The 16,113-nt window shown below is 31.5% G+C and overlaps 1 protein-coding gene across 2 annotated transcripts; it reads left to right on the top strand.

The window, feature by feature from the left end:
- The first annotated feature begins 10,503 nt into the window (after positions 1 to 10,503).
- LOC134694969 (multifunctional-autoprocessing repeats-in-toxin-like) lies at positions 10,504 to 13,962 on the top strand. Of its 2 annotated transcripts, none has more exons than XM_063556094.1 (3): positions 10,504 to 10,601; positions 12,454 to 12,604; positions 13,482 to 13,961. In XM_063556094.1, exons 2-3 carry the CDS (start codon positions 12,464 to 12,466, stop codon positions 13,782 to 13,784), a joined length of 444 nt encoding a protein of 147 aa, XP_063412164.1. In that variant the 5' UTR covers positions 10,504 to 10,601; positions 12,454 to 12,463; the 3' UTR covers positions 13,785 to 13,961. The 2 variants fall into 2 exon arrangements, with proteins under 2 accessions (XP_063412164.1, XP_063412165.1); XM_063556095.1 differs by lacking the exon at positions 10,504 to 10,601 and adding an exon at positions 10,880 to 10,948 and having other exon boundaries at positions 13,482 to 13,962.
- Positions 13,963 to 16,113: the final 2,151 nt, after the last annotated feature.

Here is a 16,113-nt window from a genome sequence, read left to right as displayed (position 1 = left end):
TCCCATATTTTTTCTAATAATTTAAGAATTGTTCCAGTGCCGTATACAACGCTTTGAACACAGGTGGAGCTGAAAAGATAGCATCGTTCCCCATGTATCCTATTTAACACCAGCAAACCTGAAGGAATATGCAGAGAAACCACAGAAAGCTACAAGATATAAAAAAGCTTTAAATCAAAGTAAAATGAACCCCGCTGATGTTATGGCAAAACATCCGTATATGACATCGTTTCATTATAAAATAAACAACAAAAAAAACAAAGTACAATTGTTTGTACGGAATGTCCTTTTTTCTGTCTCGAATACTGCCTCCCTATCGAAGATTCTCATAATATCCTTATTTTGAAGTTCCGGAACATCCGCTGGTTTATCTTTAATTCTACGTCAGATGACGTTATGTTATTTCCAAATCAATCACCTTAAGTAAGTAAGTCACTTTGACCTTCCAATTATATATCCTTAACAAGTAATAGGTTTATTGATATTTCCTCTTTTAATTTTATATTAGTGATGAGATGTGTGTATACATTTTAATTTACACGACCAATTAGGAACTAATTGGTTATAAAACTTTGTTTTTAATTTCATGTACAAAACGAAAAGAATAAAAAATGATAGTAGTAGTAGTATAAGTAGTATCAGTAGAAGTAGTAGTAGTAGTAGTAGTAGTAGTAGTAGTAGTAGTAGTAGTAGTAGTAGTTTGTTGTTTGTTGCTGTCATTCAGTAGTTGTTGTTTGTTGCTGTCATTCAGTAGTTGTTGTTTGTTGCTGTCATTCAGTAGTTGCAGTTTGTTGCTGTATATTATATTTGGTTTTCATCTTGTGTTTTGTTTATTAATCAGGCCGTTATTTTTCATATTTGAATTGGTTTACATTGGTAATTTATGGTCTTTTATAGCTGACAATTCTATATTGAAGGCTGTATGGTGACCTATTATTGTAAACTTCTATGTATTTTGTCTCTGTTGGAGAGTGATCTGATTGGCAATCATAACACATAATATGCTCATTTTAAAATTGAACATACCCCCTTAACATTAATGTGTACTAGCGACATCTTTTAAAAACATTCTTTGGCGTAATTGAAATATGTATGATCAAGTTGATTATAAATGATGTTGTTTTGTTTTGGGTTACATAAATTCCGTCATAGATAATTAGTAGTGTTTTACCATCCAACAAGTCCAAATTCAGTTTGTATTTTTAAAAATAAATCGTTAATAACCATTTTTTTTTTTAAAGTATTCTCACTTAATCCTAATCTTAATCAATAAATATTTCTTAGTAACGCTATAGATACTTCTTATAAAATTATTGGAAAAATAGTTCTAGCTACCCGAACCAAATGCATTTTTTAAATCTCTCTTGATGAAAATAATGAGATTTGATTACTAATGAGAAAAAAAAACCTATTGAAACCAAACAATTAAAAAGTGGAAATGCTGAGTTGCACAATTGCACACAGTTCAACAACATGACACTTTCTGCGGACGGACAGTGGTTTATCATACGTTAAGAAAATAAGATAAAAACTTACTGTGGTAGCCATACAAATTATTCATTTTACTTGTGTTACCCAAATTTTTGATTTTTAGTTAAAATTCCGGCCGCCATTTTAGATTGATGGATGACAACTAATGGAAAATACATATGATTTAGATGCATTTTATTAGCTAAGTAGTTTTGGAAGAGGTGAATAACAAAACATCAAGCATACAGCATACCGAACACAACGGGAATCAACGTAAATACAAACATATTTTTATAAAGTACTGCTGTGTCTATTTTTGTCTTGTATTATTTTGTAGCAGGCGATACATGCAATTAACGTATGTACGTTTGTAAGTTTATTTCATGAGTGGTCGTTTTATCTATATTGCAGTTTGGGATATAGCTACTGAACAAGTTAAGTGGGTAATATTTCGTTTTGAAAAATATCAAATAAAACAATTATTTTAATGTTATGCAATTACATTGTGTATTCATTGGAAAAGCGAAGCATATCAATTTCTAACATAATGAGAAAAAAGAAGAGAGTTAGTACTGCATATAAAGACAACTTATAACATGTTTTCCCCGCTAATATCAACTGTTTTTCAATTCGTTTTATACTTTGACTGGGTTGGTGATAGATAGTGACTAGTTATTTTATCAACGTAATATAAATTTGCCAAACAAAAGGAAGCAACTATCTACGTCAAAGGGGTTCAATAACTGAGCTTGTAAGTGTATTGCTTAATATGTACTTTCGGTTCATTTTAAAAGAAATGGCACACAGAAGTTCTATCAAAATGGTTATTTTATTAGCGGACTTGTTCTTTTACTGTTATGAATCCCATTCCATGGTCAAACTCAGAAAAGAAGTGTCTAAATTTCATTAAATGGAAACTTACGGTTAGTTTAAAGACATTTGGTCGTATAAAGATCAAGATCTCTCTAAATAAGCTACTAAAATTTTAGGACGATGTCAACGTCTTACGGATTTTATTTATCAAAACTCATTCGCTATACTCACGTCTGTAGTGATGTGTTGGATTTCAAATTACTTTAAACCTTTACTAAATTCGTCCATAGATACAAAGATTTGGTCTGCAAGTTTGGTGACACATGAGGAAAACTATTTCCAAACGGAATATCACATCCTTAACTTTACAGTAATGTGGTAAACCTAGCCTGAAATTGTATATACGATCCGGTAACTATATATATCAATCCTTTAAATAAACTTATTTTCAAAGGTTACCTATTCAGCATACTTAGTGTTACATATATATATATATACTTTCACGGTTCTACAATCTATCGACACCTATAGGTCAACAGTGCACAATGTTATGGTTTTCTTTGACTGTAAAGGACGTCTTTTCACTAGATCTATTGGATGTTAGACGTGTACTAATTTATATTTTAGTCTCATATATATTTTTGTTAGTTGCTTTTGGCTTTGAATTAGCTAGCAGTAACTGTGCGTACTCTCAGATCTGTACATAGTGATTTTTTGTAGTCGAAATGTATAAGTGCCCGTGTTCGTCAACTGTGTGTTTCTTAAATGTTTATTTTTATTTGTACGTATCTGATGAGTTAAGTTTTTTTTATAGTTTGGTCTGATGTTGTGCATTTATATAACTTGCAATAGCTTGTAGCTCTGTGATTGTTGTTGATTCGTGTTTGTCATATTTGTTTTGTTATAAATTAGGCTGTTCGTTTTCTCAATTGATCTGTTTCATATTTTCATGTGGGGAGATTTATAGCCGACCATGTTGTATTGGGATTTCTTATTGTTGCATACTGTATGGTTGACATCTCCATCATTTTTATATATGAATGAACCAGTAATGTCAAAAAAGAAAAATGGACTAAACAAGTATTTTATTTATGAACCCATGCATTGGCAGCAGCAGTACTAAATCTGCTTTGAATGGGACAGCCTCAATAACTCTCGTCCGGTTACCTCACTAGTTTTCACAAATGTTATACAACGTCCGAGCAAAGATCGATGCTCAACAACTCGGCAATAGCAATAGCATATCAGAGTCGGCTTTTTGAAAAAAAGTATATGTTCTCGAGTCATAAAGTTTTAAGTAAATAGAGTTTGAACAGCCAGTAAATTTGAAGGAAAAAAGGGAATAGGCCAAAGAGACAACAACCCGACCACACAGCAGATTACAACTGACGGTCACCAATTGGTCGTCAACATATTGAGAAAATTCTGCACCCGTTGGCGAGCTTCAACTGGTCGCTAAATAGAAACATGTAGTAGTTCAGTGAAATGGACGTCATACTATACTCTAAAACATTTAAATGAACTTAAAAAAGCAAAAACATGTAGTAGTTCAGTGAAATGGACGTCATACTATACTCTAAAACATTTAAATGAACTTAAAAAAGCAAAAAAAAAACCACAAACATACAAGAATAACAATGGCCAGATACTCCTAATTATAACAGCTGATTGCATTGAGTGTTTAGGTAAAGGAAATATCTTTGGTTAGCTTGCTCCACGTTTCAGCTTGCTCCACGTTTCAGCTTGCTAGCAAGCTAACGAAAGATGTTACCTTCATCTACACATGTAATGTATACTTTTTTCAGGTATGAAGATATATATATGTGGGACGAAGATGATGAACATGTAGGATATGGAGCCATAGTTTTGAGTAATGATATAACTCGGATCAGCTGGTGGCCCAATGAAGTGAAAGAAATGATTCCAAATCAATTTTGGGTAAGTTTAATGTCAGAGTTGTACCGCAACCTTTGACTTGTTTACCCATTATTTCTGTTTAACACATTATTGTCAATATATATAGCTAGCTACATGTATAAAAAAAATCACAGGAAATGCCTGTACCAAATCAGGAATATTACAGTTGTTCACATTCGTAACATGTGTTTGAGCGTTTGATTTTGCCATTTTGCATAGGACTAGCCGATTGAATTTCCATTAGAGTTCGGTATGTTTCATATTGTGTAAATTCACATTGCGATAAGACGTGTCACGGTACTTGTCTATCCCAAATTCATGTATTTGGTTTTGATGTTATATATATATGTTATATTTGTTATTCTCGTGGGATTTTGTCTATGTGTGTTACATTTGTTTAGTGTTATGCCGTTGTTCTCCTCTTATATTTAATGCGTTTCCTTCGGTTTTAGTTTGTTACCCCGATTTTGTTTTTTGTCCATGTATTTATGAGTTTTGAACAGCGGTATACTACTGTTGCCTTTATTAATATTCTATTTTTTTTTCAATTGCCAATCACACCATATCTTCTTATTGTTATATATACCCTACCCTTTATAAACAAAACACTATGAACTATTCAAGACAACTTTCTTGTTAAAACGTAAATAACTGCTATACATTTGCTAAAACAGTTTCATAACATAAAATTAACAAGACATACAATGTATCTCAATGACCTTTATTTTCAATAATTGTAACGTTATTTTATTAACGAAATGTGATCACTATATGAATTGTAAGCGTCTTTTGATATGAGTTTCTTTTTTTTCTTTCCATTTTCCATTTGATATCTGTTTCAATGGATGTAATTATGGCGGGATGACCGTTATTTTTCAATACGTTTGTGTGTTTATATACTCTTTGGTTTCTATAACGCGTATTAAAAATAAATTTCGGAAATGCATTATTTCTAAGATTTATATAAAAAGTGAAATACCAAATATACCAACTATCATATTTCTAACAGGGAACATACATTCTTACGTAGAAAATGGTGAATTAAACCTTGTTTTATGTTATAAAAACCATGACAAAATTGATATTGTTTTCTTTAATTTGAATAGAAATCTTTTATAATATGTTATGATGCAATGATAAAATTGAACTCGGAATGATTTATGTTGAAATAACAGCATCAAATTAAAAGAAGAAGAAAAATATCTTAAAAACAAATATGCTGTTACATTGTTTTTATACATAGGGACCAGTTGAAGCAGAAACATCAAATTCGTACGCACAAGATGTGAAATGGGAAGGAAAACCAGCTGATTTCATATACGAAAGAAATGTTATAAATATTAAGTCTATATAAAAAAGACGATATGGTATATTTGTAAATGAGACAACTCTTTACAAGTGCTCCAATGACACAGAAATAAACAACTTTAGGTCATCATACGGCCTTCAGCAATGAGCAAAGCCCGTACCGCAGACGCGGGTATAAAAGGCCCCGATAAGACACATGCAAATCAATTTAAACGAAAGAACTAACAGGCTTGTTTATGAACAAAAATAAACGATAAACACATATGTAGGACTCTAAAGTGCGATGGGGACGCTAAAGTGCGATGGACACGCTAAAGTGCAATGGTATACGCTAAAGTGCGATGCTTCCATACGCTAAAGTGCGATGGTCCTTGAAAGTAAAGACGTAAGAAATGTAGTTGGATTATGACGTTAACAGTCGTTTATACAAACTAAAAATGAACACGCCGGAAAAACTACAGACATTTGATTAACAACTTTTAAACCAAATGTCAATGACTTAATTAATTTAAACCAAAACGTGCTTTGTTGGCTAAAGCAAAGGTGTTTTATTTTGGAGGCTTGAAGAAGAACTTGTATCCTGCTGTCGACCGTTGAATATAGTCCCTGTCGATACAAGTGTATTTGCATAGATATCCTGTATCCTGCTTTTATTGGAAGCGAACGGATGCATTTAAATCATTGTTTTTGTTGCAGTTTATTGTGCAGTCTCCGTTAATATGTTGTCGCTCTAATTGAAAAGCAACGTCGGCAAAATAAAGGGACATGTTTTCATGCGTAAATTATAAATTGTCGGCTAAAACATTAGCATGCACATTGTAGGATAATATAACATGGATGTGTAGTCGCTACAAAAAAGGAGTAAATTAAGCTCGGCAAACATCGCCTTTCTCTCTCATTTAAATTAAACAAATAAATGTTACATATTCCCATAATCATTACATTTTGTATCTTTAATTTATAAGGACGATTGTAAGGGGAGGTGTTCCAATAAGTGATAGACTACGCGTGAACAACAATCTACACCAATTATCACAATATTTGTAAATACGCCCAAATTGTAAAAAAAAACATTGACTTATATACAAGAAATATAGTATTCTGTGCCACCTAAATCACATTTTTAGCAATTATTACGTGGTCGGTCGTTTAGAATAATTCACTTTAAACTGTTGTTAAATTATAATGCCTTTCGCATATGGCACATTATAATACTAGATTATACAAAAGAACTATTTTTACATTGAGTGTTCTTTAACGTTTTTTATAAAGCCCTAGAATCTTACCCTATTGGTCCATCGAACTTTAGCGTGATATACCATCGTACTTTAGCGAACAAACGACCATTGCACTTTAGCGTGAGACACCATCGTACTTTAGCGTAGACCATCGCACTTTAGCGTGACCATCGCACTTTAGAGTACCATCGCACTTTAGAGTCCTACACATATATAGTTATCAAAGGTACCAGGATTATAATTTTTTACGCCAGACGCATCAACAAATGAAAAGCACTAAATTACAGGCTACTGACTTTGGACAGGCCCATACATAAAGAATGAGGCGAGGTTAAACATGTTAGCGGGATCCCAATCCTACTCATAACCTAGTATTGTTTCCGAATCCTATATTCTTGCAACATAGCAATGATTGTATTCAAAATATCAAGGGGGTAATCTACGTCATCACGCAGGGTGTCGGCGATTGGAAATTGGACCAACATCTTGTCGCTTCAAGGTAAGAATTTTACTTATTATGCCAGTTATATGAGGGTTATGATTATACAAAATAGTCCACCAAAGACTGTATAAAGTAGGAAAATAAATGAGCCATCGCTCAATAGTATTGGTTATCTTAATTTTGACGTAGATCCCTCCTTTGAATTAAGTTTAAACACAAGTAATAAAAAAAACAAAGAGAAGCTACATGTTTGATATGATATATTCCATTATTTGTTTTGTACTCCTTCTATGAGAAAACAAACCAAGTGTGCAATTCTGTCTACAATTGTTGATGTATAGTAAAAAGTGTAGCAATTTTAATTTGATATATTTGTGACCATATATGGCAAAAGTATTTCAAAGGCATCATTTTCCAAGTATTTTCGAAAACAAAATTCCACTTATTCTGAACATCCATATTTGTAACAATGAAGTTAGTTGTTATTATATATACAGATTGTATACTATTCACTTAACATTCAATAGCCGATGATTTTACAACAGGTCTTTGCTATTTAATTTTTTGATATAACTAATGCGGAGGCTTAATGGATAGTATTTATTTCTGACAATTTATAAAATAATTAAAATAAATATATATGTAATTATGGGAGACACTTTCTCTATCTTTTCAATATAAAATGTAAATTAGAAAAAAATACGTGTCAAAATTGCGAATGCAAAAGGGGAATTGGTCAAAGAGAAACGATCTCTTCCAAAGAGCAGATAGCAGCCGAAGGCTATCAATGAAATGATTTGAAGGATATGCTTTTCCGACAAATAGAGATGATAGCAAATAGTTTTTAGCATGAACCATTTCAAAACATTGGTAACGACGAAACAAATATGTGGATTGCAATTATCACCTCTATTATTACCAGCGTTATATTTTTATTAACTTAATCTTCGCATACAGATTTTATTCTAGATTAAACATATTGATAATATATTTTGAATATTGATATTTATTTGTTTGTCCTTTTTCATAACCGAAACGTATGTTTATTTGCAACCAAAACTAGTGTTTTTGTTTGTTTTTTTGTTATTGATTTGTATGTTAACTTGCCACGTATCCTTAAAAGATTGTGGCCTCTTATAACTGACTATGCATTATTTATTTTGTTCATTTTGAAGCCAATCTGTGATTTATCATTTCTAACGTCAACTTCATTTTGGATTTTAGGTATACCGTTCGTGTGAGTGGTGGAAATGTCATTTATGCAGAAACTTTGGTAAATTTAATTAGTAGTGATCGTATTATTCGTTTGACTAGTTTTTCTATTTTAAATTTATCAAAAACGGCTTGTTCTTCTCTAGTAATAGCTATTCAATCATTAACTTTATAAACACAAATGAAACAGTCTTACGCGGTTTTGCGCTATAAATAGAACAAAACATAAATCTATTTTAAGCATCATTTCAATAACACTAAATATTTTCCGAAAATGCAAACATATTTACTTTACTTTCAATTTACAAGGAGTGTTTGGGTAAATTTTGGAAATTATTGTTCAATTAGGAACATATATCCCTTAAACAGATGTCTGATTTTTTTCACGTTTTTTGTTTGTTTTTGCTCTTCAAATTTTCAATACGATTTTGATTTTCAAAATATTTGGCCTAGATAATCAATCGACATATTTGTTGAAATGCTCATCTGATTCAGTGAAATTGGTTCCTTGTTTATTATTACTAGCACTAATGTCATCTACCAAGTGTCCAGTACTTCATTACATGAAAAAGAATACAGAAATTGTGCTATTGATATTTTCGGTTTCCCATTAACATTATGTGTTATAAAAATACTTCAATATGTTCATATCCCACGCATAAAACTAAAAATAGTGCATCAATTCATCGAACATAATATTATCAAAGAAGCAAATTAGCTTAATATATTCTGAAAAACACAAACACATTTTTGCGATAAATGCTTTAAATTTTGTTTCACAGATGCTTTGTATGTGTAACAAAAAAGTTATATCTTCCTGTTTATATTAAAAAAAAGTAAAATCACAAAAATACTGAACTCCGACGAATATTCAAAACGGAAAGTCCCCAATCAAATGGCAAAATCAAACGACAAAACACATCAAAGGAATGGACAACAACCGTCATATTCCCGACTTGGTACAGACATTTTCAAATGTAGAAAATGGTGGATTGAACCTGGTCATTAAGCGCAAAATCTCTCAAGATTGTATATTCATATAAAATACCAAAGAGGAACAAAAGATACTAAATTTAAAGAGATATTTATAGATTACCTTGGATTCATTTTTTTACCTTGAATACCAATTTTCGAGGATTTCGTGGGTACAGGTCACCCACTAATTTAAATGTTCAACGAATTACATATTTTTCATAGGCTTGTAAGCAGACTTTGGCAGAACCATGCAGTTGAATATCCACGAAAGTGTAAGTTTTGGTCAATCCACGAAAATTTGTACCCATGGAAATAAATGAATTCACATTATCGTTGATCATCTCAACAAGAAAAATTTCACGCTTGAGGCGGTACGGCAAAAGTAAGAAAAACAATCGAATTTGGATGAACAATGATAATCTTTTTATTGCTATTTTACCTATGACAACTTTGTTAATTCCATTGTCAACGTGAGTCTTTGGTTTCTGCGATATATTTCATATCACTAGACTCTGTTAAGAAAACAAATTATCAGTCAGCAAGATCAACAGAATTTTCGTAAAATATCGATAATTAAACTTATAATTCGCAAATAAACGTACAACGCCGTTGCAAAAAAAGAAAAAGGCAAAATGACAAACAACAGGACACAAAACACATTAGAAAAATAAAGACCAAGCAATACGAACCCCATCAAAATCAAGTGCTCCGGAAGGTTAAACAGATATAACTCCACAGGTTTGAACTTAACTATTATGCATTTGTTTGACAATTACTCTGCAATTGAAAGAATATTGCATAACTTTTAAAGTATTTACCGATTTCTAATCTTATACTACTAGTATATATGGGGTTGAGTTGAACCTCTTTTCATATTTATAATTGATAAAAGATATTTATATATATGTTTAATAGATAGGTTTTCGAAGAAGAGGTTAAGCAGATAATAGCTGATGAAGTCGAATATCTAAAAAAAAATAAAAAGAACCATTGTAAGCCATATCTTCAAGAAAAAAAAATGTCTTCTGTTTTTCTGAGAAGCAATTGAATAAACATAATAAATGATTGTATCTTTTGTTTACTTTTAATGAATTTGGCTGTTTCGAAAAGCAGTTTTTTCGTGTAATTTGTGACTTTTGTAGTTTCACTTTCGATTTTACATGCTTGTACAACATGTACAACACCAATTGGAAAAGCGGTTTCACACATTCTTCACAACAGTAATCGTGAGTATTTCAATAAATATATAACTGCAGGTAATGAAACATTTTACTGTTATATAATTATATAATATATAGTGTAAGCAAATTTTGATAATACGGTTCCACGATATTTTCCAAAAATGTTTTCAAAAATTGCGTAATATATTTATTGTATAGAAAACTTTATTCATATTACGAATTAAAGTTTAAAGTTTGTTTAAAGCGCTTTAGACATATCTTATAATAATGATTATATCAAGGAAGCAAAATGTTTTCGTCCTGAACATTGTAGTTTCACTTTCATTAATATATTTTATCATTAATTGTATACTATTCTGAGATCCGTTAACTTCCTTCACATTCTTTATTATGTAAGTATTCTAATAGCTTAATAAAAATGACAATTGAATGTTATTATATCGTTAATTGTTATTTTCGATATAGAAATATTCTTTATATAGCTAAATGAGAATTTTTCAATATTCGTTTTCAAACTTGTTAAATGTTTGCAGAAATTGTACTTTATTTTCATTTTGTAGAAATCTTCATTTCATTTTCAAAATTAATTATTTGTATCAGTTATCTTGTAGATTTTTATTAAAAAGATTTACTTGTTTATGACGAAGTGTTCAGCTTCTCAAAGCCTAAAATTTTTATTTCAAGATACTGAACGCATTTAACTATAAAATTGAAGAGATCCATATATTAGATGAAAAACAATTTTTAAGTCGATTTTTATCATATGTCAAAGCAATTTTAAGGATGCGATTAAAAAAAACGATTGTCCATAAATATTGTGATTAATCATCGTAAACCTTTGTTAATCAGTTAGTTTTATAATGTATAATAAGCTTCGGAGACATTTTGTAACATTACAAATACAAGTATATGAATAAGTTTCCCAAATTACGGTTTACGATACAGAATTTAACTGTAATGATTCCCGGTAAACATAGCTAGTGAATTTCTGTAAATAATTATTTCAAAGAAGCTGTTTATTTCACGAAAATGCAAACTTATAAACTGATTCGCTATTTTTAAGTTCTGGAAATGTGAAGTTTCTACCGTTATATTTTTGATTAGCACATTTCTTAAAGATATGGAATTTTAATGAAAAAATATATGTATTTGGTTTAATGCCTACCTTTAGTACTATTATAAACATATTTTTAATTTTAGTTTCTTGAGTATAATTCGGAGTTTAGTATGACGTCCATTATCACTCAACTAGTATGCATATTTGTTTGGGGGTAAGCTGGAGGACACTTCCGGGTGCGGGAGTCTCTCGCTATATTGAAGACCCATTGGTGACCTTCGGCTGTTGCCTGCTCTATGGTCGGGTTTTTGTCGCTTTGCAACATTCCCCATTTCCATTCTCAATTTTATGTATAATATCAAAATATAAACAAGATTTCAAAACATTGAATTTTCATGACAATGGATTACAAACACAGTATTTGATAATAACCGTACTAAATTTGATAATTACGAAAATGAACTTAAGCAAAAGAAACACCAAATTTTAATAGACTTAAAACTAGTATTTATTACAAAAGGGATAAATGCAATTTTCCAGTTGTCAACCGCCTATTTTCAGCATTCGCATGCAACGCTCCGTTGTATAATGTTTGCAAATCTAAATTAATACGAATTAATTCGTATTCGATGATGTTTTTGACAAGTAAAGAGTGGTGGGTTTGGGATTACGACGAATGGAACAAACTCTTTTTTATTGATGATGTGTTAATTTGTTTACTTTTTTACATAAATTTGCAATAGCATTAACATAAAGCAATCAAGTTTTGTGAGGAAGAACCAAGTTATATGAACGAACGATTCATGAGTTTATGTCAAACAAGAGCTAATTTTATTTCAGCTAAATTATAATGGGCGAGAATTCATCGAAGATATACATATGGACGGAGGGAGGAGGAAATGTAGGACATGGATCGATGACCTTAAGCGATGGAACCCATATCAGCTGGTGGCCAAAGGAAGAGAAAGCGAAATCTGCCAACCAGAGATGGGTTAGTTTAATTTCAAAATTATTAAACTTTCAAGTGTTTTGTTTGGTTTTAACTGCTCTGAGATGCTTGTATAGGTTTTGGCCTCGATAATAACGGAGGAGACAATGATTGGCGAAATGTGTATCTGGTGCTGTAAATTTAGTCTATGCTATTTCTACTACATCATGTTCAAGTTCGACATTTTTGGATGACTGTTAGTAACCATGGTATCAACTGTTGTGTTATTGAACTTGAAGAACAAATAACAACATCATTACCAACTGAAACAAAAATCATTTGACGCAATATGCGTCAGAAACTAAGGTTCACGCAAAACAAGCATGTCGAACCCAATCCGAAACTAGAAAGGGTGGTGGTTTTGTGTTTCGTGTGCGATCGGCGGTTGCACAGACAATGATTATAACAATAAAACGTATAATATTAAATGTCTGCTACAAATGTGTGATTATAAATCATTTAAGAGTTCTAAGTCGCCATTTTCTTATGTACCTTTCCTTAGAAAACTGTGAACGTTTTTAATTCGAGCGTCGCTGATTAGTCATTTGTAGACAACACGGAAGTCTGGCGTAAACAACTTAATTCTGATTGATATGATAAGTTTATCAATAATACACTGTTAAATATTTACTTTGGTCATTAGAGATAACATTTATTTGGTGTCTGATCGTGCACCTCAGACGATGAGATATCGCCTGCAACAACCAAAATGACAATAAAAATAAAGAACCACAAAACAACCTAACGATTCTCAGTGAGTTTCTGTTATAAATGCAAACAATAACAAACATTTTCCAGACAAGAATCATAACTTCAATTCATATTGGAAAAAACCAACTTGAACTTTAAGATCTCGTTTTTTTGTACATTTGTTTTATAGACATCCGTGGAAGCTGAACCAGCAACTTCGTATGAAGAGGACGAGGAATGGGAAGGAAAACCAGCTGATTTCATATACGAAATTCCTTCCGGAAAACTTGACGAGGCAGCTATTAGAACCTGGTGGAATGAGTTCAAAACAACCAACAACTATCATATTGCTTTTAAGAATTGTTGCAGTGCCGTCTATAGCGCCTTGAAGAAAGGTGGAGCTGAAAAGATAGCATGGTTCCCAATGTCACTTATTTCAACACCAGCAAACCTGAAGGATTATGCTGAGAAACTACAGAAAGCAACAAGATAACATTATAAACAAGTGACAAAGAACATTACATGCTGATTTTTTATATTACTAAAAGTCAGCATATGATATAATTTTATCACACACGTGTTTGTTGTAATCTTGCATAAATTCCCTTTAAAGTATTTCAAAAATTGCTAGCGTAATTAAGAAAATGACATGATTAGTATCATTCAAATACATAATACACAGAACAGCTTTGTTATACTCAATGCTCAATCGCTTGTTTGTCCCTTTGTTGAGGATTACTGTATACATATTTCTAATTTGACAGCAGGACCCTATCTTTCTTCTACGCCAACCTTATTCCTTTCCTAAATCGATTTTTTTTGTATCTGATGTCCAAAGTTTTTATTTTAAGCGCAAGAAAAAAAGAATCTTCAAAAGCAATTTTATTAATTATACTGTTATTACCAAAGACATCTAATAGATCTGTATTGAAATATTCTTTAAATAATTTCCATTGTTTACCATTTAATCTTTTGGAAAGATATAATAAATATGTGATATAAATGGCAAATATTTCAAAAACTATTGATGAGACATAAGCGAACATAATCAATTCTTACTAATAAGTGGACTGGAAAGAAGACTTGGACCCTCAGATTCTTTGAATTATATTCAACTGTTGAACCATTTGGGACTAGAACCCTTAGAAATTCTCAATTTGGTATTCAAATATTGCCCCAAAGGGTTCAGATGAGAATCCTAGTAGCTGATTCGTATAGATTTTAAAAAAAACCACAACAGTGTATTAAAATTGTCAAAATTGCTCAAACTACCTGTTTGTTAACACAAATAATTCTTGTTAACATAAACTCACTATTTACAGTTAAATCAACATTTTGATTTTGTCCCCAATCAAACGAATGGATAACAACTGTCATATTCCCTGGTACTGGTATTTTCTTATGTAGGAAATATAGGATTGAACCTGGTTTTAAAGCTAGGTTACCCTATCACTTGTATGATAGTCGCATCAAGTTCCTTTATATTGACAACGAAAAGAACATTGATATCAGCTGAATTATATGTAACTGGAAATAACCTTAACATTATACCTGGCCCTTTTTCATAATTTAGCAAGAACCAAACGAGGGACACAAGATAACAGAGGAACATTCAAACTTATAAATCGAAAATAAACTGACAACGCCTTGCAAAAAATGAAAGAAGACAAACAGACATACAATAGAACACATGACACAACATAGAAAACTAAAGAATAAGCAACACGAACCCAACCAAAAATTAAAGGTGATAGTAGATACATGCAGATTTGTTTTAAATACGCTATGATTTGAAATTACATCCTGTATCGATGCTGAACAATAGTGTGTCTTCCTCCATGCATTATTCTATGCTGTCCTTGATTTGTATTAAAGTTTTTTATTTGTAGTTTTTTTTGGCAAAAAGTAGTCAATAATTGAAAACATTCTTAATGTCAAATACATCAACAGTTCTCTGTTTCATATGCCTTTCTCTTCTATTGTGTTTATTCATGAAGCCGACCACATAATATAGTGTGTTGTCAAGACATGTATGTAAATGAAGTCCATGTGATGTTACCATGTCGGCGCTTGAAGTAAACCTTGCAACGAGTTTGTCTATTAGCCATGCTTTATTTTATTCGATGAACCATACAGGATTGATCGACACAACACGTATGGGATGTGAATATGGTTGATATTTCCAAAGATTCAATGGCACACTTCTGAATAATAACATGATACATTATTTCCTATCAATCTACATTACACAAGAACAAAACAACCCAATTAAGAACATAGCTTCAGAACTGACATTTTGCATGTATGTAGAACCCCCAAATTGGATTGTTCATATTTTTTAGTAGGGGCCGTCTATATCCGACTATAATGTATTTGGTTTTTGAAGACAAATGATTGAACGATTTTGAGTTCATTAGTACAATGAAATTTCTAGAAAATTTTCCCGATTTTTTTTTTTTTATTGATACTGATTTTCTACTGTTATTGAGGACTTCGTTCCCATATCAAACGAGTTAACATTGGTAGTAACAGCATGTCGTGTTCTTCCGATGGACGTATGCATCACATGTAGATGACCGACTCCCTTTCTTATATCTTTCGACAAATGCACTACCTATTTTAAAAACAAATATATGTTGCACTTATCGTATATACAGAAAAAACTTTGACATCTTACATTGTTCACTGTGTACTATAATCTATCAACATATTTACTTTTGAGATATGTTTGCCTGTTTTTGACATTGATGTCAATATGAATTGTAACCTTTCATGTGCATTCGAAATTAAATGCGAATCTAAATTTTATATTGTATAAGTAC

Source organism: Mytilus trossulus, chromosome 13 (assembly GCF_036588685.1).
Source record: "Mytilus trossulus isolate FHL-02 chromosome 13, PNRI_Mtr1.1.1.hap1, whole genome shotgun sequence".
NCBI classification, from domain to species: Eukaryota; Metazoa; Mollusca; class Bivalvia; order Mytilida; family Mytilidae; genus Mytilus; species Mytilus trossulus.
The sequence above is the reverse complement of the archived record's forward strand: the minus strand, read 5'-3'. Positions and strand labels throughout refer to the sequence as shown.

Coding starts and splice junctions, on each gene's coding strand:
- LOC134694969 (XM_063556095.1), top strand. CDS start 12,464: ATGGGCGAGAATTCATCGAAGATATACATATGGACGGAGGGAGGAGGA. Junction 12,605..13,481: donor AATCTGCCAACCAGAGATGG/GTTAGTTTAATT, acceptor TTTGTTTTATAG/ACATCCGTGGAAGCTGAACC.